This window comes from Staurois parvus, unplaced genomic scaffold (genome assembly GCF_062004578.1).
Source record: "Staurois parvus isolate SC_StPar_1 unplaced genomic scaffold, SC_StPar_1.0 ptg000704l, whole genome shotgun sequence".
In the NCBI taxonomy this organism is placed as follows: domain Eukaryota; kingdom Metazoa; phylum Chordata; class Amphibia; order Anura; family Ranidae; genus Staurois; species Staurois parvus.
In genome coordinates, this window is record NW_028318500.1 from 2517814 (window position 1) to 2544974 (window position 27161).

The 27161-nt window shown below is 43.5% G+C and overlaps 1 protein-coding gene across 1 annotated transcript in view; it reads left to right on the forward strand.

Moving 5' to 3' along the window:
• The first annotated feature begins 10350 nt into the window (after positions 1 to 10350).
• MMP11 (matrix metallopeptidase 11) overlaps positions 10351 to 27161 on the forward strand; it is a 47031-nt gene continuing 30220 nt past the window's right edge. Inside the window, exon 1 of the mRNA XM_089653194.1 lies at positions 10351 to 10603. Within this exon, the coding sequence (XP_089509320.1) occupies positions 10508 to 10603 (96 nt within the window). The 5' untranslated portion in view covers positions 10351 to 10507. The remainder of the gene's footprint in view (positions 10604 to 27161) is intronic.

A 27161-nucleotide genomic window follows, 5' to 3' on the forward strand; every position in this document is an offset into this window, starting at 1 on the left:
CCAACAGTTGTCAGAGCAGGGATCAGCACCGATCATCAGGGCACTGATGATCAGTGCCCAGCAGTGCCACCAACCAGTTTCACCCACCTGCCAGCAGTGCCGCCCACCTGTGCCCATCAGTGCCACCCACCAGTGCCACCCACCAGTGCCCATCAGTGCAGCCCAGCAGTGCTGCCAGTCAGTGCCCAGCAGTTGCGCCAGTCAGTGCCCAGCAGTTGCGCCAGTCAATACCCAGCAGTGCCACCAGTCAGTGCCCAGCAGTGCCGCCTATGAGTGCCGACTATCAGTACACATCAGTGCCGATTATCAGTACTACCTATCTGTGCCACCTCATTAGTGCTGCCTATCAGTGCCGCCTATCAGTGCAACCTATCCGTGCCACCTCATTAGTGCTACCTATCAGTGCTGCCTATCAGTGCCCATCAGTGCTGCCTATCAGTACCGCCTATCAGTGCCCATCAGTGCTGCCTATCAGTGCAGCCTCATCAATGCACATCAGTAAAGGAGAAAAATTACCTGTTTGAAAAATTTTATAATAGAAACTAAACTTTTTTTTTTTTTTTATATCGCAAAAAGTAAAACACCCAGCAGCAAATAAATACCACCAAAAGAAAGCTCTATTTGTGAGAAAATAAATTGTAAATATTTCATATGGGTACAATGTTGCATGACCGCGCAATTGTCATTCAAATTGTGACAGCTCTGAAAGCTGAAAATTGGCCTGGTAAGGACCATTTATCTTGGTCTCATCACTTCAGAATACAGAGTCCCAGTAGTCTTCTTCTTTTTTAACATGGGCCTTGGCAAATTCTAGGTGGGCTGTTTTGTGCATGGGCTTTAGGAGAGGCTTCCTTCATGGACGACACTCATGCATGTCATTCTTCTGCGGTGTATGCTATATTGTGTCACGGCAAACAATCACTCCAGTTTGACTATTTCTTTAGCTAACTGCAATTAACTTGCATGGTGATTTTCTTCAATCCTTCTCAACAGGAGACACTCCTGTTGAGGTGTTAATTTCCGTGGACGACTTGGACGTCTCTGTGAAATGGTTGCAGTTCCATCTTTGTTAAATGTTTGTATCATTTTTGCTACAGTATTCTGACTGATAAGTAAAGCTTTGCTGATCTTCTTGTAGCCTTCACCTTTCTTATGTAAAGAAATTATTTTCTTTCTCAGGCCCTGTGACATTTCTCTTCCATGTGGTGACATTGCTGACAGCAAGAAATGGGAAGGGGTTTTCTTTGTTACGTAACGTCCTTTTATAATTAACTCTCTGCTGAACACCTGTTTAATGAATAATTAGACTCACCTGTAGTTGAATTCTTGGTAGTTAGGATTTTGTTGGGGTGAATTCATTTTTGCAACATAGTATTGAATTAATTTGTTAGGAAAAACACTTCTTTGTGTGTGCAAATGAACAAATCTTGTTTGCAATCAATGGCCGCATTTGTGGGAGTATTTTGTACTATAGTGTCCCATAGAAAATGTTGATTCTGAAAGGAAAGTAAAGGTTTTCTGACAAATTTGTTGGGGTGTAGTCTTTTATGCTGAGCATTGTGTGTATATATATATATATATATATATATATATATATATATATATATACATATACAGTATCTCACAGAAATGAGTACACCCCTCACATTTTTTAAAATCTTTTCATGTGACAACACTGAAGAAATTACACTTTGCTACAATGTAAAGTATTGAGTGTACAGCTTGTATAACAGTGTACATTTGCTGTCCCCTAAAAATAATTCAACACACAGCCATTAATATCTAAACTGCTGGCAACAAAAGTGAGTACACCCCTAAGTGAAAATGTCCAAATTGGGCCCAAAGTTTCAATATTTTGTGTGGCCACCATTATTCCAGCACTGCCTTAACCCTCTTGGGCATGGAGTTCACCGGAACTTCACAGGTTGCTACTAGAGTCCTCTTCCACTCCTCTATGATGACATCATGGAGCTGGTGGATGTTAGAGACCTTGCGCTCCTCCACCTTCCGTTTGAGAATGCAACACAGATGCTCAATAGGGTTTAGTGACATGCTTGGCCAGTCCATCACCTTTACCCTCAGCTTCTTTAGCAAGGCAGTGGTCATCTTGGAGGTGTGTTTGGGGTTGTTATCATGTCGGAATACTGCCCTGCAGCCCAGTCTCTGAAGGGAGAGGATCATGCTCTGTTTCAGTATGTCACAGTACATGTTGGCATTCATGGTTCCCTCAATTAACTATATCTCCCCAGTTCCGGCAGAACTCATGCAGCCCCAGACCATGACACTCCCACCACCATGCTTGACTGTAGGCAAGACACACAGGACATGGTTCCAGTAATCCATGTTCGTAGTCTGCTTGTCTTCAGCAAACTGTTTGCAGGCTTTCTTGTGCATCATCTTTAGAAGAGGCTTCCTTCTGGGATGACAGCCATGCAGAACAATTTGATGCAGTGTGTGGCGTATGGTTGAGCACTGACATGCTGAACCCCCCACCCCTTCAATCTCTGCAGCAATGAAACGCCAGGAAAATCTACTCCTGAACGCAAATTTGCTGCGTTAAAAAAAACGACTGTAAACTCAACTGCCTGTAAACGACTGTAAACAACTCTGTGTACATGGACACATAGGAAAACATTAGGGAGATATCAGGGGCTGCTGAAAAAAATGCAGAAAAGCTTCTAAACGTGAGTTTATCAGCTGCAGTGTACATGAGCCCTTAGGATAGTGAGAATAAGAAGCCATTTATTATCACATAGTTGTTTGGCTCCTTTTTAAATCATAATGATAACAGAAATCACTCAAATGGCCACGATCAAACGTTTACATACCCTGGAATGTTTGGCCTTGGTACAGACACAAAAGGAGACACACACAGGTTAAAATGGCAATTAAAGGTTAATTTCCCACATCTGTGGCTTTTTAATCACCTCAATAATGGGCACTTTCTCCCCCTTCCTGCCCAGGCATATTATTTGGTCTGTGTGAAAGTTATATAGTCTACAAGCTGTGGTACCTTTCATTGAAAATTGATCATCACATATGTACTGACTGCCTATCTCATTTCTTGAGGGCCTAATGTGCCAGGACAGTAAAAATATCCCCAAATGACCCCTTTTTGGGAAAGCAAACATTCCAAGGTATTTAGTAAGAGGTATGGTGAGTTTTTTAAAGTTGTAATTTTTTTCCACAATTCTTTGGAATACGAAGAAAGTAAATAATTTTTTTTTTTTCACAAAAACGTCATAGTAACAAGTTATATCTCACACAAAGGCAGAGGCATACTTGCAACTACACCCAAACACATTCTGCTACACCTCCTGAGTATGGAAATACCACATGTGAGACTTTTTACAGCCTGGCCACATAGAGAAGCCCAACATTCAGGGAGCACTTTTACGCATTATCCACTTTGAAATCAGGCCTCCTGATGAAACTTTTTGTTTACAAGTAAAAATCTGTATTTTTGCTAACAAATTACTTAGAAACCCCAAACATTATATGTATATTTTTAGCAGAGGCCCTAGAGAATAAAATGGTGGGTTTTGCTATTTTTGATGTCACACGGTATTTGTGCAGCATTTTTTTCGGGGGAGGAAAAAATACACTTTAATGAATTTTAGTGCACACAAACACAATATAACCACTTCCATACCGGGCACTTTTACCCCCTTCCTGCCCAGGCCAATTTTCAGGTTTCAGCACTCTCACACTTTGAATGACAATTGCGCGGTCATACAACATTGTACCCAAACTAAAATTTTATAATTTTCTTCACACAACTAGAGCTTTCTTTTGGTGGTATTTAATCACCGCTGGGGTTTTTATGTTTTGCTAAATTAACAAAAAAAGGCCGAACATTTTGTAAAAAAAAAACACGTTTTTCTTTTTCTGTTATAAAAGTTTGCAAATAAATAATTGCTCTTCATAAATTTAGGCCAAGATGTATTCTGCTACATTTCTTTGGTGAAAATAACCCAAAGTAGTATTTATTATTTAGTCTGTAGGAAAGTTATAGAGTTCACAAACTATGGGATAAATCTGAAAATTGATCAATCCTGAAGTACTGACAGCCAATCTAATTTCTTGAGGTCCACTATTTTTTTTTTTACATACTGTCACCAGTGCAGTACAGCGTCATCAATATAACTGGCATGGCGGTGATCAGGGACACTGACTGGTGACAGTTTGAAAATAAAAAATTGATAATTTAAAAAAAAAAATTTAAATTTTTTTAATTTTTAATTTGTTTATTACATTTTTTTTCTCTTTTTTTAAGATTTTTTTTTCATATTGCACTATGACCAAAGTAGTATAATGTTACCATAGTAACATTGTACTACGTTTGGGGAATTGATCAGTATTTTTTTTTTTTTTTTTACACAATTTGCTTATAGCAAAGAATTACTTTGCTATAAGCAAGCATTTACCTGAATAAAATCAATTTATTCAGGGTTTTTTTTTTTTGTGCTTAGCTGTGATTTGGCCATGGCTAACCACATGACACTGCTGAGCTGTGATTGGCCCAGCTTGTGCACGTGATCACTGTGACCTTTCACAGCTAGACACACTTGAATACAATGGATGGCATGAAAGGAAGCAGGGTCGGCAGACCAGACCTGACCAGACCTCTGATGACATATTGGAAGTCTCTATAATATATAAAGGCGCATAAAGGTTGCGCATCTGGTGAGTGCGTGATCTGTATCCTCACTGTCTCACCGCGTGCACAGTCTATGTTGTTTGGAAGTCCATGGATCGATTGGGATCTTGTTCACATTTTTCACGTTGGACTTATCTGTGGACACAGCAGTTTTTTCCTCACATTATATTAGCCACCGCATAGTGGCATATATATGAGTGCACAGCATCACTTTATGTTTTTTGCATGATTTTATACATATATATATATGTTCATTTATTTGTACTCTAGCGCTGCACCTTTTTGTATATGACAGAAAATATTGAATCCTTCCAATTCTAATCTGTCTGATTTGATAATATATAGCAATATTTCGGAAAAAACTACAACATTTTTCAAAACTAATCAGTTGAACATAATGAATAGGATGGAACAAAATTCTTCAATTAACAAATGCATCTAAAAGTAATTGAAAATTTCCGGCATGCACATGTCTAGTGGTGGTGGTGGAAACAGTTTTCAGTTTACCATGACGCCAGTTGATATTGTCCAATTGGCTGTCACAGTCCCCCCTCTCTGCTCCCTCTCTTCCCCCCTCCTTTGGATTCCTGCACCCCCCTTCCCCATTACATGCCCGTGCGCCTGCACGTAGCCCACATAAAGTGGTGTTCGGGGCGCCAAGGAGCTGCCTCCTGCTGGGAGTCCCCACACCTCACCTCGGCCAAGCTCTGAGGAATCTTCCACCCCACTGTGTCTGCATGTGGATTCCCCACATGCGGGCACAGCTTGACCCCAATGTTCCTGCACTCTGCACCCACCGAAGACAAAGGGCGCACTCCCTGTGCACAGGCGGAGTGAGGGGCGGAGCTTGTTGCCACGACAACCTGGGTGCATCCTGCTCCGGAGATAAAAGACTGGAGCAGGACCTGGGCAGGGGTATCTTCCCCTGCTCGCAACCCAGGGTGCTGTGAGAGGTCCTGTGCTGCAGCCAGACCCTACAGCCAAGCCGGACTAACCCAAGGCCTGCCTTCTGCTGTGTGCCCCTTGGAATTAACCGTTGCCTTCCAGAGCCTGCCTTCCTCTATGCGCCCCTGGACTTAACCATTGCCTGCCAGAGCCTGCCTTTCCACTGTGTGCCCCAGACTTAACCCATTGCGTGCCAGAGCCTGCCTTCTGCTCTGTGCTCTTTGACTTAACCGTTGCCTGCCAAATTCTTCCTTCTGCTGTGTGCCCCGGACTAAACCCATTGCCTGCCAGAGCCTGCCTTTTGCTGTCTGCCCTGGGCTTAAACATTGCCTCCCAGAGCTTGCCTTCTGCTGTGTGCCCTGGCCTGCAGCCAGACCCTACAGCCAAGCCAGACCTAACGCAAAGCCTGCCTTTGGCTGTGTGCCCCTTGGAATTAACCATTGCCTACCAGAGCCTGCCTTCTGCTGTGTGCCCCTAGACTTAACCATTGCCTGCCAGAGCCTGCCTTCTGCTGTGTGCCCTGGCCTTAACCATTACCTGCCAGAGCCTGCCTTCTGCTGTGTGCCCCGGCCTTAATTATTGCCTGCCAGAGCCTGCCTTCCGCTGTGTGCCCCGGACTTAACCATTGCCTGCCAGAGCCTGCCTTCTGCTGTGTGCCCTGGATTTAACCCATTGCCTGCCAGAGTCTGCCTTCTGCTGTGTGCCCCGGACTTAACCATTACCTGCCAAAGCCTGCCTTCTGCTGTGTGCCCCTAGACTTAACCATTGCCTGCCAGAGCCTGCCTTCTGCTGTGTGCCCCTGGACTTAACCATTGCCTTCCACAGCCTGCCTTCCGCTGTGTACCCCGGCCTTAATCATTGCCTGCCAGAGCCTGCTTCTGCTGTGTGCCCTGGACTTAACCATTGCCTGCCAGAGCCTGCCTTCTGCTGTGTGCCCCTGGACTTAACCATTGCCTGCCAGAGCCTGCCTTCTGCTGTGTGCCCCTGGACTTAACTATTGCCTGCCAGAGCCTGCCTTCCGCTGTGTGCCCCGGCCATAATCATTGCCTGCCAGAGCCTGTGTGAGATGGGGAAACACTGTTTGTGTGGAAGTAAATTAATGTTTTGACTGACATTCTGCGGTTTAGCCACAAGATGTCACTGTTTTTCTAACACAGCCTCAGACTGCATAGATATTTGTATATTCATGAAGAGGTGGGGTTTTGCACACAGAGTTGGAGAGAACAGGAAGGAGAGAGAGAAGCCATGTTTTGGAGCATGGTGAATAAGGGGCCATGTGAGCTGAGAATCTGATGAGATCCTGTCAGGGACCCCAGATCTTTCCGCGGCACACAGGTCTGCGCATGCACGGTATGCCGGGCTGCACTAGCGGGCGAGCATTAAGACCTGGGCACCTGCGGCTGTCGCGCATGCGCACTCGCGATCGCGGATGCACGCCTGGCACCAATAAGGGTGCAGGGCGCCCTATTTAAACAGGTCAGGTCTATGCTCTAGTTGCTGTATGGTCTTACCTGTATCCTGTGTTTCCTGTATTAGATTGCCTTGTTGCCGACCCTGCCTGACCTTGATTTGCTGACTGTCTCCTGCTCTGATCCCTGGCTTGTCTGACCATTCTCCTGTCTAATCCTGCACGATTTGATCTCCTGTTACTGAACCCGGCTTGTGACCAGTTTATCCTTCTGTCTACTGTTTTTGTACCGTTCTGCCTCCACTGCTACCGACTGGCCTGCCCGACTCCGCTCTCTCTACCTCCTTACATCAGGCTCTCACCTGCTATACACCTCCGGTAGTACTTCTACCACAGCTGGGTGCACCCAGGGGCCACGACCTGGTTTTGGCCTGCTCCAAGTCCATCCCCACCATCAGGGGCCCTGGTAAACAAGCAGGTCGGGGCTTAGATTCCGTGCCTTGGGGAATTCCAGTCTGTGGAACGCTAGAGGCTACCACCGGCAGGTCCTTAACACATCCAGGTGTGAAAGCGTCCCTTAGTAACCAGAGCTGCAGCTGAGTGAAGCTGATGAGATTGCTGCCAGGAAACTGATGAGATTGCCGCCAGGAATGCTGATGAGATTGCCGCCAGGAATGCTGATGAGATTGCTGCCAGGAATGCTGATGAGATTGCTGCTAGGAAGGCTGATGAGAGCAGAGGAACTAAGCAACATATACGGCGAGACATTTGTTCTGTTCAGAGTCACCAGCGGATGCAAAGCAGGCCCGGGTCGGTAAGATCGTGCACACACCTCATTTCAGTGTTGGCGCCTTGAGACTGAGTCCAGGCCTATAGTTAGTTAGTTAGGGTCTCTGTGTCAGGCCACAAGTGTTGTTACTGATTATTGGAAGGACTCCACAACTTAAAGTGACTTTTCACATTGGAGAGCTGATAAAATCCTACAAACTCAAGCCAAACTGTGGGTTTTGCTCAGAAGGAATACTCAGGCACGTGCTACAGGACCAGTTATGGGAGAGGGAATACTGTAGATTTGTGTAAGATTGTAAGCTGTTGTGCTGCACCACAGGCTAGCCCATACCGTACACCCATACACTGATTCCTGCTCTTTTAGGGTAATAACAGGTAAGGTGTGGAAGCTTATTTTTGCCCGCCAGTAGGTAAATTACTTCACTTTCTACCTTCATCCATCAGGAGGCGCCGTGCTGTGCAGCACAAGGGTCTCAGCCTTTGGGCTGGGTGTATGTAAATTTATTGTATGTTCCCAGCATTTGTGGTTGTGTTTATTTGCAACATCTAAGTAAAATTCTGTTGTGGCAAAAGCTGGTGTTGGGGTTGCTTTCCTCGTTCGTGACTTCACTGTATCCTGGGGAGCCCACCCCGGTACACGGCTTACACCTGCCTTCTGTTGTGTGCCCCTGGACTTAACCATTGCCTGCCAGAGCCTGCCTTCTGCTGTGCACCCCTGGACTTAACCATTGCCTGCCAGAGCCTTTCTTCTACTGTGTGCCCCGGACTTAACCATTGTCTGCCAGTCTGCCGCCCTGTTGTGTGCTCCTTGTCATGTGTCCCGCCCTGTGGTACGGACTTAACTTTTGTTTTACCAAAACCTTGCTATACTTATTGTGCGCCCTCCAATAACTCAATAAAAGCCTTGTGTGACCCATCGCTCTCCGCGTGTGTTCTGTCCCACCTACACCTCTGTCACACAGCTCATGTCATTTTCCTTGGTGGGTTGGACTAGAGACAGAAAATATTGAATCCTTCCAATTCGAATCCTAGTATGTGTATGTGTGAATGTGAGTTAGGGACTAGATTGTATGCCTTTTGAGGGTTAGGGACTGATGTGAATGTGCAACATATTTGTAAAGCGCTGTGTAAATTGACAGCGCTATATAAGTACCTGTAATAATAAATAATAATAAATGAAACTTTCTAGCATGCACTTGTCTAGTGGTGGTGGTGGAAATGGTTTTCAGTTTACCATGGATGTAACTGATTAAATATTTCTATTGTGGTCACTACAAAGGAGAGAGAGAGAGACAGACAGATAGAGAGATAAATACAGAGAGAGAGAGAGAGAGAAATACACACATAGCATGTTTCCTCTAGATAGATAGATAGATAGATAGATAGATAGATAGATAGATAGATAGATAGATAGATAGAAAGACAGAGAGAGAGAGAGAGACAGAGAGATAGATAGATATAGAGAGAAAGACAGACAGATAGAGAGAGAGACAGACAGGCAGGCAGGCAGATAGAGAGACAGACAGGCAGATAAAGACAGACAGACAGACAGACAGAGAGCGAGAGAGAGAGAGAGAGAGAGAGAAATACACACACATAGCATGTTTCCTCTAGATAGATAGACAGAGAGATAGATAAATAGAGAGAGAGAGAGCTAGAGAGAGAGATACAGAGAGAGAGAGAGAGAGAGAGAGAGATAGGCAGAGAGAGAGAGAGATAGGTAGAGAGAGAGAGAGATAGGCAGAGAGAGAGGGAGAGAGAGATAGGCAGATAGAGAGAGAGACAGAGATAGGCGGAGCGAGAGAGACAGATAGAGATAGGCAGATAGAGAGAGAGACAGATAGAGATAGGCAGATAGAGAGAGAGACAGATAGAGATAGGCAGAGAGAGAGACAGATAGAGATAGGCAGAGAGAGAGAGAGAGGTAGAGAGAGGGGGAGACATAGGCAGAGAGAGAGAGATAGGCAGATAGAGAGAGATAGGCAGAGAGAGAGAGACAGATAGAGCTAGGCAGAGAGAGAGAGACAGACGGGCATTTAGATATAGACAGACAGAGAGCGAGAGAGAGAAAGAGAGCCAGACAGACAGATAAAGATAGAAATACACACACATAGCATGTTTCCTCTTGTACCCAATTGTATTGTCTCCCTTCATCTTGTAAAGCTCTATGCAAACTGTTGTCGCTATATAAATCCTGTATAATAATAATGATATATGTGTGTTTGCCTGCCTGCTTTGCAGTGCTTTTTGTGTTTCTTTTCAATGTGAAGTTGCCAAGATAAATGAACACAATATAAACTTTCTGTAAAAAATTATTTTTTTGTTGACAGCACAATCACCCCTCCTTTCTTCCTTTCCAACTGTACCCCTCTCCTTAGTCAACCCCTCTCTCTCTCTCTTCTCTTCTCTCTCTCTCTCTGTCTCCTTCCCAAATATTTAGCACGTGATGCTGCTGCTCAGATGTGTCACTTCAGGCCATAAAAGTGAAGGGAGAGAACAAAAGGCACAGAGGAGTATAAATCCCCAGCAGGGATTCTCTACTCACTGACAGGCACCAGGCAGCTCCTCCACACATACACACAGGAAAGAGAGAAACTCTCAGGCAAAGAAAGAGAGAGAGAGAGAGACAAAGAAAGTAGAACAAAGAGTGTGCAGCCATAGACAGTAGTCACTACTACCTCCCTCATCCAACCTGTGCTCCGACAATGAGAATGCATCTCCTCATTATCCTGCCTGCCCTGTGCCTACTAGGAGTACAAACATCACCTTTACCTCAGGGGAACTCCCAACCCAGCATGCAGGTGAGTCACATACTGTCCTCCGCTTTGCATGTCTTATTATTTCCTAATTAGAAAGTTATTAGAAAGCTCATACAATCATGGCATGCTGCAAACTTGTACCACCTCATTCATTTTATATGCCGGCTAGCAGTGAGGATAACTTTTAGTTTGCAGGGATTTGGGAACGTGATGTGATTTTGTGCCATACTTTGACTGGACTAATCAGACTTCATTCAATGTCCTCAGACTGAGAGAAAAGTTCTAGCCAGGCGACTCTGGCCAAGTTGGTGTCATCTGGGGTGAAAACATGCACGCTGGGACATTTGGACTTGTGTCACCTCATTCTTCAATTAGGCTTTGACCTTTTTGTTTTTGTTGTTTTTTAAACTGCCAGTCAAAGAAGATAAATCTCCTTCCCGTAAACCACTGTAAACCCATACACACTGCAATTTGATTGTAAAATGGATCTGTAATGCCATCACGTTAAAGCCAGTTATAAACGCAGAAACAAAATTGTAATATATTACATCTTAAGCCGGTCCATACATTATACCATTTTCTGATTCAACCTTCAACTGTGTAGTGCTGTCTGATTGAATACAAATTGAAAGTGTTTAGGTCCGACCTCATATTATATGGTTTTGGTAAATCTAAAGGAAAATTGTACAAGAATATTGTATAATGTATGGCTAGTCTTATCAATTCATAGAGGTGTTGACTGCATTTGTTTTCTTTCTTAGGCTTTTTTTCCTTTATTTTCACCTGGTGATCCTGCCAGTAAATCTGTTATGTTTTAACTACCTTTAACGGAGCAAGATATCCATTAAAATGTCAGTTAGAGGGATGAGACAAACTATTTACCACTGACAGGGGTGCTTGCTATGATCAGCTGTTATTCATTTAGAGCCAGTTCACACTGACATGCTCTAAAATGTATGGAAAATGGATGTACATTTCCATCCATTTTAGTCATGCACTGACATCCATTCATGTGTGTATGTATATATATATATATTTTGTTATAATTCTTTATTCATGGAAACCTTCTTACAAAGGATGATATGAACATAAGTTTGTACTACAGAGGCATAAAATCGATACCTACATCATATTTTCAAATTTCAACACACATAAATGAGCATAGAGATTGCATCCAGGACTGTTGTCAGAAACCACGGGGCCCCATACAGCCAACTTGACAGGCTTACCCCTCCCCCCGAAAAAGCCACTGTTTACTATGCTTCAGTTATGAATCAACACAGTGAGTGATCAGTAGCAGTCACTCATTGGGGTTGATTTGCTAAAGCTGGAGAGTGCAGAATCGGGCTAATTTCTGCATAGAAACCAATCAGCTTCCAGGTTTTATTTCCAAAGCTTAATTGACCAAGCTGAGGTTAGTAGCTGATTGGCTACCATGCACAGCTGCACCAGGTTTTAGTAAATCTACCCCATTGTGTTCATTCTGGAAAGGAAGGGGCTGGTAAATGTGACATATCTAGCAGACCCTTCCCCCACTTTCCATCCTGAAGGATCCTATTTTGTGCTCACAACTGCCGGTGGAAAGGAGAGGAGGGAAGCCGGCAGCAATGCAGGTGTGCGGGGGCCTGGGCAGTAAGGGGAAATACTAGAACCGATCCCCTGTATGGCTCTCTCTGAAGCAGCTGAAAGCTATCAGGAGGGGGAGGAGAAGAAGCCAGCTTTCAGCTGCTGCAGGGAGAGCCATACAGGGGATCGGTTCCAGTAATTGCCCCCCATTGTGCCGATCACCCTCCCTGCCCCCATCCAATTCAGCCAGCTGCCTGGGCCCCCCTGCTGGCCTGTACCCCGTACAGGAGAACTGGTGTTACCCCCTTATCCACGGCCCTGATTGCATCACATAAGGTGAAAAGACAGGGTAAATTTTGACATCTGTTGACATACATTTTGAAGTCCATTGACATGCATTTTAGCACGTATTAAAGCATACTGAATTTTCATAGGATATCCTATGAAGGATATCCGCTTACATCCGTTGCATTGCGCTAAAATGCATACATGTTGCATTTTAGCGCAATCCTATGTTGTGAATAGGACTCATTGGAAATTATTGTTTTTAAGATGTCCTTCCATTGATCTAAAATGCAGATCAACGCATTTTTATGTCAATTGGCCCTTATGTAAAATCTTTATCCCAAAAGGAAACAAATGAAACTATTGCTATACCTGTTTAAAAAAGTTAGGCTTTAATTTGTTAGTCCTTCTAAATCTGTTAGTACATCTAACTCTACCCCCACCAGACTGACAACGCTGTCTAAAGGTGTCTCTGTTGCTCCTCCATCCGGATTGGAGACACCCTAAGACAGGAAGTGTGTTATGCACCAGATCCCCAGGTGAAAATTAAGGAGAAAAAGCCTAATAAAGGAAAACTAGTGCTGTCACTACATCAAATGATTGGTAAACTGCAATATAATAGATTTTTGTGATAGGGTTTAATACCACTTTAAGTAGACAATTATTTCAAATTAATCTGCCATAGAAGCAGACTGTAACACTTGTGTTATAAATGGACATTTATAAAATACTTTTATTGGATCTGCACAGTTTAACCGCTTGCATTCCTTGATTTGCATTTCCAGGTAGGGGGTGCCCTACCCGTGCCACTATTGGTGGCTGGGGATGTCAATCACCGGGTCCTGGCTGGCGATTCCTGGCTGGGACTCGGTGATCTTCGGCAAAGCTGACAGGGGAGAGACCTGTGTCTGTTTTCTTGCCAGAAAAGACATGCTGCTTTGTATCTCTGCACAGCAGAGAGATACAAAGCAGCATGTCTCCCAAGTAAAACAGCACACAATGTAAAACACACACCTCACACAGTTAACCCTTTGATTGCCCCAGATGTTAACCACTTCCTGCCCAGTGTCATTAGCACAGTGTCAGTGCTTTTTATTAGCATTGATCACTGTATTGGTGTCATTGGGGATGTCAGTGGCAGTTAATCAGTTCCCACCCAGTGTCAGAATACAGTCCCGCTATAAGTCGCTGATCGCTGTCATTACTAGTATGAAGAAATTAAAATCCCAGTATATATACCAGTATCTATACCACTATTTGTAGACGCTATAACTTTCACGTAAACCAATTAATTTACAATTATTGGGATTTTATTTAGCAAAGACATGTCACAGAATACATTTTGTCCTAAATTTCTGAAGAAATTTGATTTCTTAAATTGTTTTATTGGATATGTTTTAAAACCGCATAAACACTGCAGAGGTGATCAAATACCACTGAAAGAAAGCTCTATTTTTGGGGAAAAAAGGACATAAATTTCATTTATGTACAGCGTTGCATGACTGCACAATTGTCAGTTAAAGTAACGCAGCGCCGTATTGCAAAAAATGGTCTGGTCAGGAAGGGGGGTGAATCCTCTGGAGGGCAAGTGGTTAATTAATTTCATTAATTTAATTCATTCTGTCATCCAATAAAACTGGTCACTTTAAATAGCAGAATAGTTATTGGACAGGATATACTTTTCTAAATCATTAAACACATCTATTAACTTGTTATTATGCTGTCAGTCTTGAAGGTGAAAGTAATAAATGAAAGTTTGCGACTACCTGCAGACTCTTCTACCTTGGAGGAATGTGCTGCAGGCCTCTAGCCGTTCAGAGGTGATAATTTTCTGATTGGATGAGTGTGACAGCCACAGGATGACTCTGACAGACCCTGTTTGTATAAGGGATGTTGTGTTTCTGTGCTGTCAGCTGCCTGGGATTTGGAATCTGCAGGCTGGCGGTTTTTTTATACATCAGTGCTAAGCACAGTGTATGTACTGACGGCTTTTCACAGGCGTACATGTACAGAAACCAGCATTTCAATTTAAAACCCCTATGCAACCGTGGGGATTTAGGTCGGAACGCACTCATGTGAGTAATATGTTTGTGACATTGTATTCAGTTCCCTGTCAAAACAATGGCAGTTTTATAACTCTTCTTCCTTAAAAAGAAATATGCCGAGACAATAAAAAGAACTTGAGGATAGCCACTAATTAAAGATAGCCATTCAACTGATTCCATTCATTTTGTATGACTGGGTTTGATTTACTAAAGACAGTACACTTTGCAAGGGAATTATCTCTGGAGCTTATTGAATGAGGTGAAGCTTTGCTGATTTCCATCATCCAATCATGTGTAAGTAAAAAGTAAATAAAAATGCAGTTTTTTAAATTTTTCTAGCACAGGTCTTCCTGAGAAAGTGAAATTTCACCGTATTTACTAAGCACTGGGGAAAACTCCCTTGCAAACTTAACAGCCAACTCCATTGTCTCAGACTTACTTAGTTGATCCCAGAAGTGTGCGCCATGTTTCTGGTTAAAAAACTCTGGCAACATTGTCTTTAAGCTGCCTATAGATGAATCGAATCTTGGCTGGTTCAGCAGGGACCTGCTAAAATTCGATCCATGTATAGGCAGGCTGATTGTACCCAAGTTGATCCATCACTTACTTGGGCACAACCAGCATGTCAGATTTTAGGCATATGATTGCAGCGACTGCAGCCAATAGAGGTAATTATTGTGCTTACCTGGCAGGGACAGACCCTGGCACCCCCACCCACCGGGAGAACACAATATCTCTGCGGGAAGGATTCCCCCATCAACACTAACTGTGTTGATGGGGGAATTGAGCAATTTTCTATCCTGCAACCCATGGTTGTAGGAAAGAAAATTGCATAATCTAAGGCCTGCCATAGTGAATAGTGCACAACAAACCGTCAATAGAAGAATTAATTTTTAGGAAACAATGATATAGGTAAATCAACAAAACAAAAACAAAAAAATAAAAACAAGTCATCAGACAAATTAAAACAGAAAAAACATCAATTAGAAGTGCACTTCTGCTTTGCAGCACTAGGTCCCTGGTTCAGATCCCAACCATGACACCTAAATGGAGTTTGCTGGTCCTCCCTGTGTTTACATGAGCTTCCTCTAGGTACTTCAGTTTCCTCTCACTCTACAAAGACATACTGGTAGTAATTTGCTCCTGTCTACAGTGGCCCTAGTATGACTATGCATGCATGTGAGTTAGGGACCTTAAAGTGGAAGAAAAGTCTAAAGCTGGGTATATACTGATAGTTTTTTTGTTTTTTCATTCAAAATCCCACATCCAGGGAAGTGATGTGGAAGTGTGAATCTCCCCCGCCACCACTTATTCTGATTCCCTGCCTTTAGAATACACTGATCAGCGCTGCAGCCATTGGCTGCATGTGCTGATCATATGTTGGTTTTCCAGCAGGACCATTTAACAGGAGCCAGTTTCACAACTGTCTTCTGTTGAACAGAGAGGACTGCACACAGATTGCCTTTCAGCATGAACAGACCAAATTTTGATGTGTGTATCCGTTGATTAAGTCAAAAGCCTTGTACACACGATGAGAATGTCAGACAAAAAATACTGCATTCAGAGCAATTGTCCAAAAATATGATCGTTAGTACACAGCTTTCGAGAGCTGATCACAACTGTTTATGTGAAATTATCCAAAGGGCAAGCATGAAAAATTTTCTCGTAAGGTAACAGAGCTAACGAGTTTTCATTTCATCAGTAAAGTATTGATCAGTAAAAAATTGAGTGAAACAAAAGAATACATTCCAATACAATACATCACTTCCGAAGTTGTCTTATGAGAATTCTCGTAACTTTAACCACTTGTCCTCCAGAGGATTTACCTCCTTCCTGACCAGGCCATTTTTTGCGTTACAGCACTGCGTTAATTTAACTGACGATTGCGCGGTCATGCAACACTGCACCCAAATTAAATGTATGTCTTTTTTTTCACAACTTGAGCTTTCTTTCGGTGGTATTTGATTGCATATGCTTTTTTTATTTTTTGCGCTATAAAAAAAGACGACAATTTTGAGAAAAGAACAATATGTTTGACTTTTTGCTATTAAACACGTCCAGTAAAAAAATTTTAAAAAATCAAATTTCATCATAAATTTACACCAAAATGTATTCTGCTACATGTCTTTGCTAAAAAAAATCCCAATACATGTAAATTAATTGGTTTACGTGAAAGTTATAGCGTTTACAAATGGAGGTATATATACTGGGATTTTTTTTTCATTTTTACTAGTAATGGCGGCAATCAGCGATTTATAGCGGGACTACGGGACTGTGGCAGACATTCTGACACTGGGGGGAACTATAACCAATACAGTGATCAGTGCTAAAAAAAAAGCACTGACACTGTACTAATGGAAGTGGGTAGGAAGGGATTAACATGAGGGGCGATCAAGGATTAACTGTGTGCAGGGAGTGTTTTACTAGGGGGCGGGATGTGTGTGCTTCACTGTACTCACACTGCTGTGGATGGCTGTGCTGTGCACAGCCAACCACAGCAATGTGCCCGAGCTGTGCACAGCCAACCACAGCAATGTGCCCGAGCTGACAGGGAGGAGGACTGTTAGTACACAAAACAGTCCTCCTCCCCGACGGAGATTCTCAGACATTATCGGGCGCTGGCGGTGCCCCCTACCAGGAAATGCGAAATCACGTATATACGTGATTTTGCACACCCGTGCTGCCCTCTAGCAGTATTTCTGCTTCAGGGCGGCTGGGAAGCGGTTAAAGTGGTTCTAAAGGCTCAAGATTTTTTACCTTCAAGCATTTTAAAGCACAAAGGTAAAAAACCTTCTGTGTGCAGTGGCCTCCCCAGCCTCCCACCAATCCTTACCTGAGCCCCCCTCCAATCCAGCGATGTTCTTGACAGCCTCTGCTGTCTGGGGACTCTTCCTCCTCATTGGCTGAGACAGCAACGGGAGCCCATTGGCTCATGCTACTGTCAGTCACAGCCAGTGAGCCAATCAGGAGAGAGCGGGGACGGGGCTGAGCCGCGGCTCTATGTGTCTTATGGATTCATAGAGCAGCAGCTCGGAGACAAGCACGTAGAGGTGACCCTAGGGTGAGCAGCTTTCCCTGGGGGCACTGCTCGAGGAGAAGGAGACAGAAACACCAGAGGGGACCCTAAAATAAGAGGATTCGGGCTGCTCTGTGTAAAATCACTACACGGAGCAGGTAAGTATAGACATGTTTTTATTTCTAAAATAACAAACAAGCTTTAGTGTCAGTTTAATAACCTCGTTTTTGATATAAGACTAGAATTCGTCTGATATTCTCATTGTGTACGAGGCTTAAGTCTGGTCCTGTGATCCTGCAATTGCGGATCAGGCAGCAGTCAACAATGGCTGTGGTTTCCAGGAGCTGTGATGTCACCCATAGGCTTCCATGTCCCAGGCATTGTCAGCACTCCCTCCTCTCCCCTGCAGCAGCTGCTCACAGTGGAGTCAGAGCTGCGGGATCATGTGACTGGACCAGAATGGATTAAAAATAGGCAAGCATACAAATCTTTTTTTATACAGGCAAGGCAGGATAAGTAGGAGGAGAGGGGAGGCAACATTTTTAAGAATAGATAGTGTTAGGCTTTTCTTCCACTTTAAGGTGGCCATATGCACTTTAATAAATGATGGATTTCATAGAAACATAGAAGAGTGACAGCAGCAAAAAGAGCAAGTGGTCCATCAAGTCCGCCCCATTTTTGTTTCCCTTTTTTGTCTAGATATAGAGTATAGATCTGTTTTATTCTGATCAATCTCTCCAGATAGGAATAACTAATCTATAGACAACAATCCATGTGATCAATATGACACAAGGGGAAGTGGATTTAGGTTGCTTGTTGGAAGACACAATCATAAGTTATCAATCACATCCTTGATTTCACCATGCAATAGTCTAATCTGAATGATCAAAATGTGATCAAATTCATATACAGAGCATCTTAGTGCTACTGATCGATCCAACTCAATTGATAATTTTTGATTCTGGCCGATTGCATCAAATCTAAATTGAGTCTGAATTGATTGAATGGGAAGGGGTGCCTCTTCAACTGTTTGGCTATTCAATTGTTTTAACAGAAATGCACATCGATTGGATAATAATATTAAAGTGTGTATGGCCATCGTTAGATTGTAAGCTCCTTGAGGGCAGGGACAGATGTGAATGAACCATATATGCAAAGCATGGTGTAGATTGTCAGCACTCTCTAAATACCTGTAATAAATAAATTAAAAAAAAAAGAGTATGGTTCCATCACCAGAACCAAAAACCAGTGAAGCTGTCACCTTAGCATGCAGTGCTGCAGACACGTGTACTCAGCCCAGGATTTCTTTGCCAACACTGTGCTTGCCTCTACTGTATATCCTCATGTTATAGATCAGGGGTCTCCAAAGTTTATGAACAAAGGGCCAGTTTACTGTCCTTCAGACTTTAACCACTAGCCTACAGGGCACTTATACCCCCTTCCTGCCCAGGCCAATTTCCAGCTTTCAGCACTGTCACACTTTGACAATTGCGCGGTCATGAAACACTGTACCCATAAGAAATTTTTATCATTTTTTTGAGACAGATAGAGCTTTCTTTTGGTGGTATTTAATGACCTCTGGGATTTTTATTTTTTCTTAAACAAACCAAAAACCACTGAAAGTTTTGAAAAAAAAAGTTTTTTCTTAGTTTTTGTTATACAATTTTGTAAATAAATGATTTTTCTCCTTCACTGATGTGCGCTAATGAGACTGCAGTGATGGGCACTGATAGGCTGCACTGATGGACACTGATAGGTGGCACTGATGGGCACTGATGAGGAGGCACTGGTAGGTTGAACTGATGGGCATTGACAGGCATCACTGATGGGCACTGAAAGGCAGCACTGATACATGAGACTGATACATGACACTGATATATGGCACTGATAGGCGGCACTGATAGGCGGCACTGACTGGCACTGATAGGCAGCACTGACTGGCACTGATAAGCGGCACTGACTGGCACTGTTAGGTGGCACTGACTGGCACTGTTAGGCGGCACTGACTGGCACTGATAGGTGGCACTGATTGGCAGCACTGATAGGTGGCACTGATTGGCAGCACTGATAGGTGGCACTGATTGGCATTGATAGGTGGCACTGACTGGCACTGATGGGTGACATTGAAAGGCAGCTCAGATGGGCACTGATATATGGCATTGATGTGCACTGGTATGCACTGATATGTGGCATTGATGTGGCACTGATGGGCACTGGCACGTGGCACTGATGAGCACTGACAGGTGGCACTTCTGGGGCCACACTGATCATCAGGGCACACTGATCATCAGTCCCCTGATGATCAGTGTACATGTCCCCTCCGCGGAAAGCTGATTACCGGCTCTCCTCTCCTCTCGAGCTGTCAGCGTGACAGCTCGAGAGGAGAGAAATGCCGATAACCGGCATTTCCGTGTTTACATGTGATCAGCTGTGATTGGACACAGCTGATCACATGACCGAGCCGACATCTTCGGCTCTTTCCGTGATCCGCTGTGTCCAAGGGACACAGCGCACCGGCGATCGCCGCGCTGTGCGCTCCCTGAGCCGCGCATGCGCAGTGAGAATGACGTCCTCTCAGAACGAGAGAACCACCTTGCGTCCATCATTGTACTATAGGGCGGTTAAGGGGGCCGGACTGTGGCCATTGGGAGTAAAAAAGGTCCAACATCAGTGGGAAAAACAATGACACCATTCTTGGTGTCAGTGGGAGGAATTGTGCCCCATTGTTGGGGTCATTGGACCCCATTGTTGGTGTCTTTAAGAGAAACTGTGTCACACGTTGATGTCGTTGGGAGAAATTGTGCCTTATTGTTGGTGTCATTGGACCCCATAGTTGGTTTCATTGGTAGGAAATGAGCCCCATTGTTGGTGTTATTGGTCCCCATTGATGGTGTCAGTGAGGGGAATTATGGGCTATTGTTGGTATTAGAGGATGAAATAATGCCCCAAGGATAAAAGCAAGTAAAGGGCCCCCAGGCTGTAATTTGGAGAACACTGATATGGATCACCAATAGGTCTTTCTTTCCATTCCAGCAACAATCAACATGAAAGACAGCATAACCTATAGGAACCAATTAGAATTCATCTCTCATATATCTTTAGACAACTGAAATCTGATTGGTTGCTTTAGGTCACTGCCCTTTGCAGATCACTGTTATTAAATGAGTCTGCAAATGACAGTTGGTAGCAGCTACTGCAGCCACTGCGAGCCCTACCCAGATGGATTCTGTGTTTTTGTTCCAAGTTATTTCCGATCTTTTGAAATGTTTATCCTCTATATAAACAGTATCTGAAAACATCTCACAGACTGGATGTTAACTGCGGATGAAAACAGGGAGAGAATGTTGAAGGGAGGAAGGAAAATATGTTGAGAAGTAAATGTACTTATTAATAAATATTATGTTTTGTAAAATGTTATTACTTGTTATCATCTGTGGAACTCCGCTATACCTTTTGCCTTGACATGGTGGAGGAAGTGATACTTCAAGTTGAAATAATTCACAAAAAAACAACAATTCACTTTGTGCCTGATATCCTGTCATGATTTTTCAGTGAACTAATATGCTACATTTTGTACATTGTGTACATTTTACTAAAACTGGTGCACACAAAATCTGGTGCAGCTGTGCATAGTAACCAATCAGCTTCCAGGTTTCATTTTCAAAGGTTAATAGAACAAGCTGAAGTTAGAAGCTGATTGCTTACTATGCACAGCTGCATCAGTTCTTGTGAGCACCAGTTTTAGTAAATCTCCCCCTATGTCTCATTCATGCAGTGGCATCCTGAGGCAGGTGCGGGGGGGGGGGGGGGCGACACACCGGGTGACAGCTACCGCATGGGGTGACACCGGACCCGCGCCACGAAAAGGTAAGTTGTAATGTAAGCCAACGATCCGTGCAGGATGGATCCGATCCAACATCAGCTTTCTTTACAACTTACCTTTTTGTGGAGCTGGTCCAGTGTCAACCCGTTGCATGGCGACGATCCCCGCAGGATGGATTGGATCTGCGGATTGGGAACATAATGGATCGGAGTCCGATCCATTATGCTCAATCCACAGATCCGATCCATTCTGCGGGAATCGTCGGAGGGGTGTCACCAAGTGTTATCGCACCGGGTGACACAAACCCTAGGGATGCCTCTGCATTCATGTCAGTAGTTGCTAATGGCTAAGCCCCAGTTCACACTATGAATAGCCTATGAATTGCACAAAAACTACATGCATTCCTGTGCGATTCACAGCGGTGCAATTTGGGCTCAAATTGCACCGCATTGCACCAAAGTAATGCATGCGCCAATTTTAGAAACTCACTGTAACTGGATCACATGGTCGTTATGTACAACGCAATCCAGTGCAGGCAAACATACTGCATTTGGGCTGTCATTAACATTGCACTGACACTGGCTGCAGATTGCAAGGGCAGTGCGATTTGAATGCAGTGTGGGACACATGCATGGATCACAGGTTTCCAGCACCATGTTCTAGTGCAAACCTGAACAGGGGCGGACTGACAACTCATGGGGCCCACTGGGCAATAGGGGATCATGGGGCCCCTGTGTCCTTGCCCAATCTCAAAAAATCCTATGAAAAAGATACCAGGGGCATCTCATGGGGCCCCCTACTGACCCCGGGCCCTTGGGCAGTGCCCGAGTTTCCAAATGGTTAGTCCGCCCCTGAACCTGAGCTTACTGATTCACAGGACTGGTACAGGGCCTACTGACAATCTTCTATTGTAGACAATATATAATGGTGGTGATTAGACATGTGTGATTCATTTTGTTTTAATTAGTTTTTTGGATTCATTTTGTTTTAACTACAGAGACGAATGGCAACGAATCCAAACAAAGTTATAATGAATACAAATACTTTTGTTTCATTTGTTTTGTTTGGATGACGTCACCTAATGCGATAGTAGTTCGAGGCCATGGAGAAATTACTATTATTATACAGGATTTTTATAACAGTAAATTAATTACATTTTCAAATTAATTCGATGATTCGGATAACGAATCCGAATTTCATTACATTCATTAATTCTGATGCACATGACACCAGTTGATATTGTCTATTCAGCTCATGTCATTTGCCTCGGTGGGTTGGATTAGCGACAGAAAAGATTGAATCCATCCAAATCGAACCAGTCCGATTCGATAATATATTAAATATATAGCAATCCTGCGGAAAAACTGCAAAATTGTTCTAATCCACCCAGACTAACAAATATGCAAAATTAATGCCGAAAACATATCAGCTCAACATAATGAATACAATGAAACAAAATTCCTCAATTCACAAATGCTTCTAAAACTAAATGAAAATTTCCGACATGCAGATGTCTAGTGGTGGTGGTGGAAATGGTTTTCAGTTTACCATGGATTTAACTGATGAAATATTTCTACTAAGGCCACTACAAAGATAGATAGATAGATAGATAGACTCTGAACAATATCTTTTTTCTCCAAAAATAAATACACATCCACTGCCTGAAGTGTTACTAAACCCAGGACCCTGCATTCACTATATCTGGTCTCTCACAGTACACACAAAATTGAAATGTGGCTCTAGCCGCTGTCTCCCTCTTCATTGGGCAGATTGTTAACAGCTCCCACTGTTGTCAATCAAATATTGTGACACGGTAGTGGGGGGCGGGGCTGAGCCGCTCGCTTTGTGTCAATGGATGCAGACAGGGTGGCTCGGGAGCGATGCTGCACGGGTGCCCCCATTGAAAGTGGCTTTCTGTGGTAGCATCCACCAAAGAGGAGGGGCCAGGACAGGGTTTCCACCTCATCCCTTTAAAACCAAACACATATTAATTACACAGGTTCAGAGGCCAATTTAATGCAGATAAAGTACTAGGTGAGTTTTATGCACCACCTTAATCAGCCACAGAACCTGTATAATCAATATATGTTTGGGTTTAAAGGGATGAGGTGGCAACCCTAGGCCAGGAGCGCCGGTGGGGGACCGCAAGAGGAGAAGCATCAGGGCTGCTTTTAACAAAGGCATGGCACAGAGCAGGTAAGTATAGACATGTTTGTTATTTTAATTTAAAAAAAAACAAAGGTTTAATCTCACTTTAAGATTACAGACTTAAATACGCTCCCTTGCAGTGGGGATGTGCCTGCACCGCAAGTGTTAAGGGATAAGATCACCTTTAGAAAAAAATAATACATTTATTATTTTTGTCTGCAGGAGCTTGGAAACCATTGCACCAGCGAGGTGCCATGCAGGTCTCCTGCAGATCTGTCAGTATATCTGGGGATGTAGAAGCAAGCAGATATACTGACAGGAAGAATGAATGAACTGCCACAGCACTTTACAGTGCCGTCGTAGTGAATGAGTGACGCAGCCATGTGAGCGGAGCCCCCGCACGGCCTCAGTTTTTTTAAATTTGACAGCTAGCCCGGGGGGAGAAGATCCCCTGCTAGCTGTCAAAGCAGGGATTGGGGGGCTGGTCTGATTGTAACATGTTACGTGTTACACCTTGTATATGGGTGTAACATGTAACATGTTATGAAAGGTGAACTTATCCTTTCACTGTTCATTTCTATAAACGGAGCTTGGTTAAGCCCTTTTACACACCTGATCCTCCACTTCCACAGGCTCCTCCATGCTGTTAGACAAGCCCTGCAGCCTCTCCTTACTCATACTTTGGCATTCTAAGGTCATCTGGCGTCATCAAGACTGATGCAAGGACCATAGCCCTGCACTCGATGTGAGAACACATAGCATGGGGGTGTGCTGTCTGCTGGGGCCACAGAGGATCAGGTAAGCAAATATGCTTTTCCATCCTCTTGACATAAATATGCAGTTACTCTTGCAGTACAGGCTCATCTTCACTGCAAAGGAGAGTTTTCGGGTTTCCTGGAGTTGGGCTATAATGTTGCAAAAGGTAGTGTACACAGTATTGATATTTGCTTACCATTTGTCAAATCTGAGTTTTTTTGTTATACCATGCCATCGTAGGACAGGATAGGCCACAAGACAGGGGTGGCAAAAGGGAAGGCTGCTCAGTGAGCAGGTCATGAGGTCATGTCGGATGGATTAAAGCTAGGTTTACCTATGCAGAACAAACACATATCATCTCCTATACTTAAAGACAAATACATGTAGGCACCAGTTCTAAACAGACCTGATAAGCCATTTAGTTTGTAGTCCTGGGTCAGCAGGGTAAGGATTTTTGATTTAACATCTTCATTGACCCATACGCATTTTTGGTGTAGTACTAGAGAACCAACACACTTACTACAGGCCACTAGGGAATAGGATGTATAATTTACACTTTTTAGACTGTTTGATACTGAATAAATACTGATTATAAAATATGCTGGTATTTCAAAGAAGTACTGACTGCTAGGCAGTAAGTTTTTATGGTTTGTGTACATTGGTGTTATTTTCCTGCACTTGTCATACACTCATCGGCCACTCTATTAGGTTCTTCGTGGCATAAATTCAACAAGGTGTTGGAAACAGTCCTCAGAGATATTGGTCTATATTGACATGAGTTACTGTTGCCTTTCTGTTATCTCGAACCAGTCTGCCCATTCTCCTCTGACCTTTGACATCAACAAGGCATTTTCGTCCACACAACTGCCACTCACTGGATATTTTCTCTTTTTCGGACCATTCTCTGTAAAACCCAGAGATGGTTGTGCATGAAAATCCCAGTAGATCAGCAGTTTTTGAAATACTCAGACTAGCCTGTCTGGGTCAACAACCATGCCATGTTCAAAGTCACTAAAATCTCCTAGTTCCCCATTCTGATGCTCGGTTTGAACTTCAGCAAGTTGTTTTCTCCACATCTAGATGCCTAAATGCATTGAGTTGCTGCCATGTGATTGGCTGATTAGCAGTTTGTGTTACCAAGCAATTGAACAGGTGTACCTAATAAAGTGGCCAGAGAGTGTATGTCAAATGCAGGTCAGAAGATACCCATTGACTTTAACAGAGTAATTTAAATGGCAGTTCAGAGTCTGTTTTACGTGCTTTGCTTTGTGTTGCTTTTCTTTGGACGCAGCAGGTTCCATTGAGGTGTGTTTGAATTTCAAGCAAACCAGATCAAATATTTTTTCATTTCTTTCTGCCAGCAAGTGGCTTCCCTCAAGACACTATGGCAGTCTCCCTGGGCAGGAGAATGATCTGGTGTGCAGGCATAGGATTTGGTAATAATGTGGACTATGGCTAGTTGAATCAAACAGCAAGAGGTGAGCAGTAAAAGCAAACTTATATACATAAGTGCATTAAACATTTGCAAGTAGTAATGCTGATTTTTTAGTACAATAGTTTTTATCTGGGCTACAGATTAAAGCAGACCCATGTGTAGGTTAAAGTGAATCAGGCAACCATTTAAAACATTTATGTGTAAAAGTCCTGCCTTGCACCACAAGATGTATTCTATTACCCTAGGTTCACATATGTGCGGGTGGTGCCACTGTGGATCCGCATGGAAATCCGTGCAGCCGCATCACCCGAACAGAGAAATGTAGACCCGCGGGCGGGTGCCATTAGTTCTAATGGCATGCAGCCTGCACTAGAAAACGCAACCGTACTGGGAGCCGAGGTTCCCGTGCGGGCTGCGTTTTCAGAAGAAGTGCAGGGACTTCTTCCCTGCGTGTCATGGGGCACGGGAGTCCATTCAAATGAATGGGCTCTCGTGCCCATGTAAAACGCGGCCGCATATATGTGAACCGGGGGTTATTGAACCCTGCTTAAGACTATTAGAATTTCTTTATATGGTCCCCAGCTGTTGTAAAAAATTACAAAAACAGTTCTGACTGCAATACTCACCTTAAGCCTGGGTTCACACTTGTGCGGTGCAGCATATTGCATGTGATTCGCACAGGAACCACACCGCATTCTTGTGCAAACCACATGCAAATTCTGTGCGGAGTGATTTGAGCCATACATTTTGTTTGGCTCAAATCGCACTGCATACGCACCAAAAAGGTGCAGGACCCTTTTTTGGTCCGCACTAGAATTGGATCACATGGGTATTCACACCTATTTGATCCAATTCTGCACATCGCACCGTGTTTTGTGGACCGATTTTGGGGTGTTGTTAACTTAACTTACACACCTGAAGCAGTTCGCATGAACAGGGTGCGATTGTGATGTGGTGCGGAATTCACACAAAATCCGCTTCGAATTCTGCACCACATCAGTGTGAACTCAGGCTCAATCTGGAGCTGTCCTCTGCAGTATGTTTCCATCATAAGATATCCTCAGTTTTCTGGGATGAAAGATGTCCAGCGTCATTCAACCTAGAACTGTTTTTTTTCAACCGGGGTCCCCCACTCTTTCCGAAAAAAAAATTAAAAAGTTGGGGCTATACAAACATTTATACAAATACAGCTATACACAGTTTTTGGCCATAGGCATCATGAAGTAACCTTCATGATACCTATGGTAAATGAATAAAATAGCATGGGCTTGTTTGCTTTAATAATTTCATGTACTGTTTTGTAAATCTACCATAGCAAACGACCTACCTTCTATTCTATTAAAGGGTTAGCTTACCTTTCACAAAAAAATGAAAATGTGAATTAAAGTGTTTACTAAACCCAGGACCTTGCATTCACTATATCTGGTATCCCACAGTACATAGAACATACACAAAAATGACCCACATGTAATGTACAATAAAGTGTATGACTAAAAAGAGTTCCTTATGAGTACATGTGTGATGAT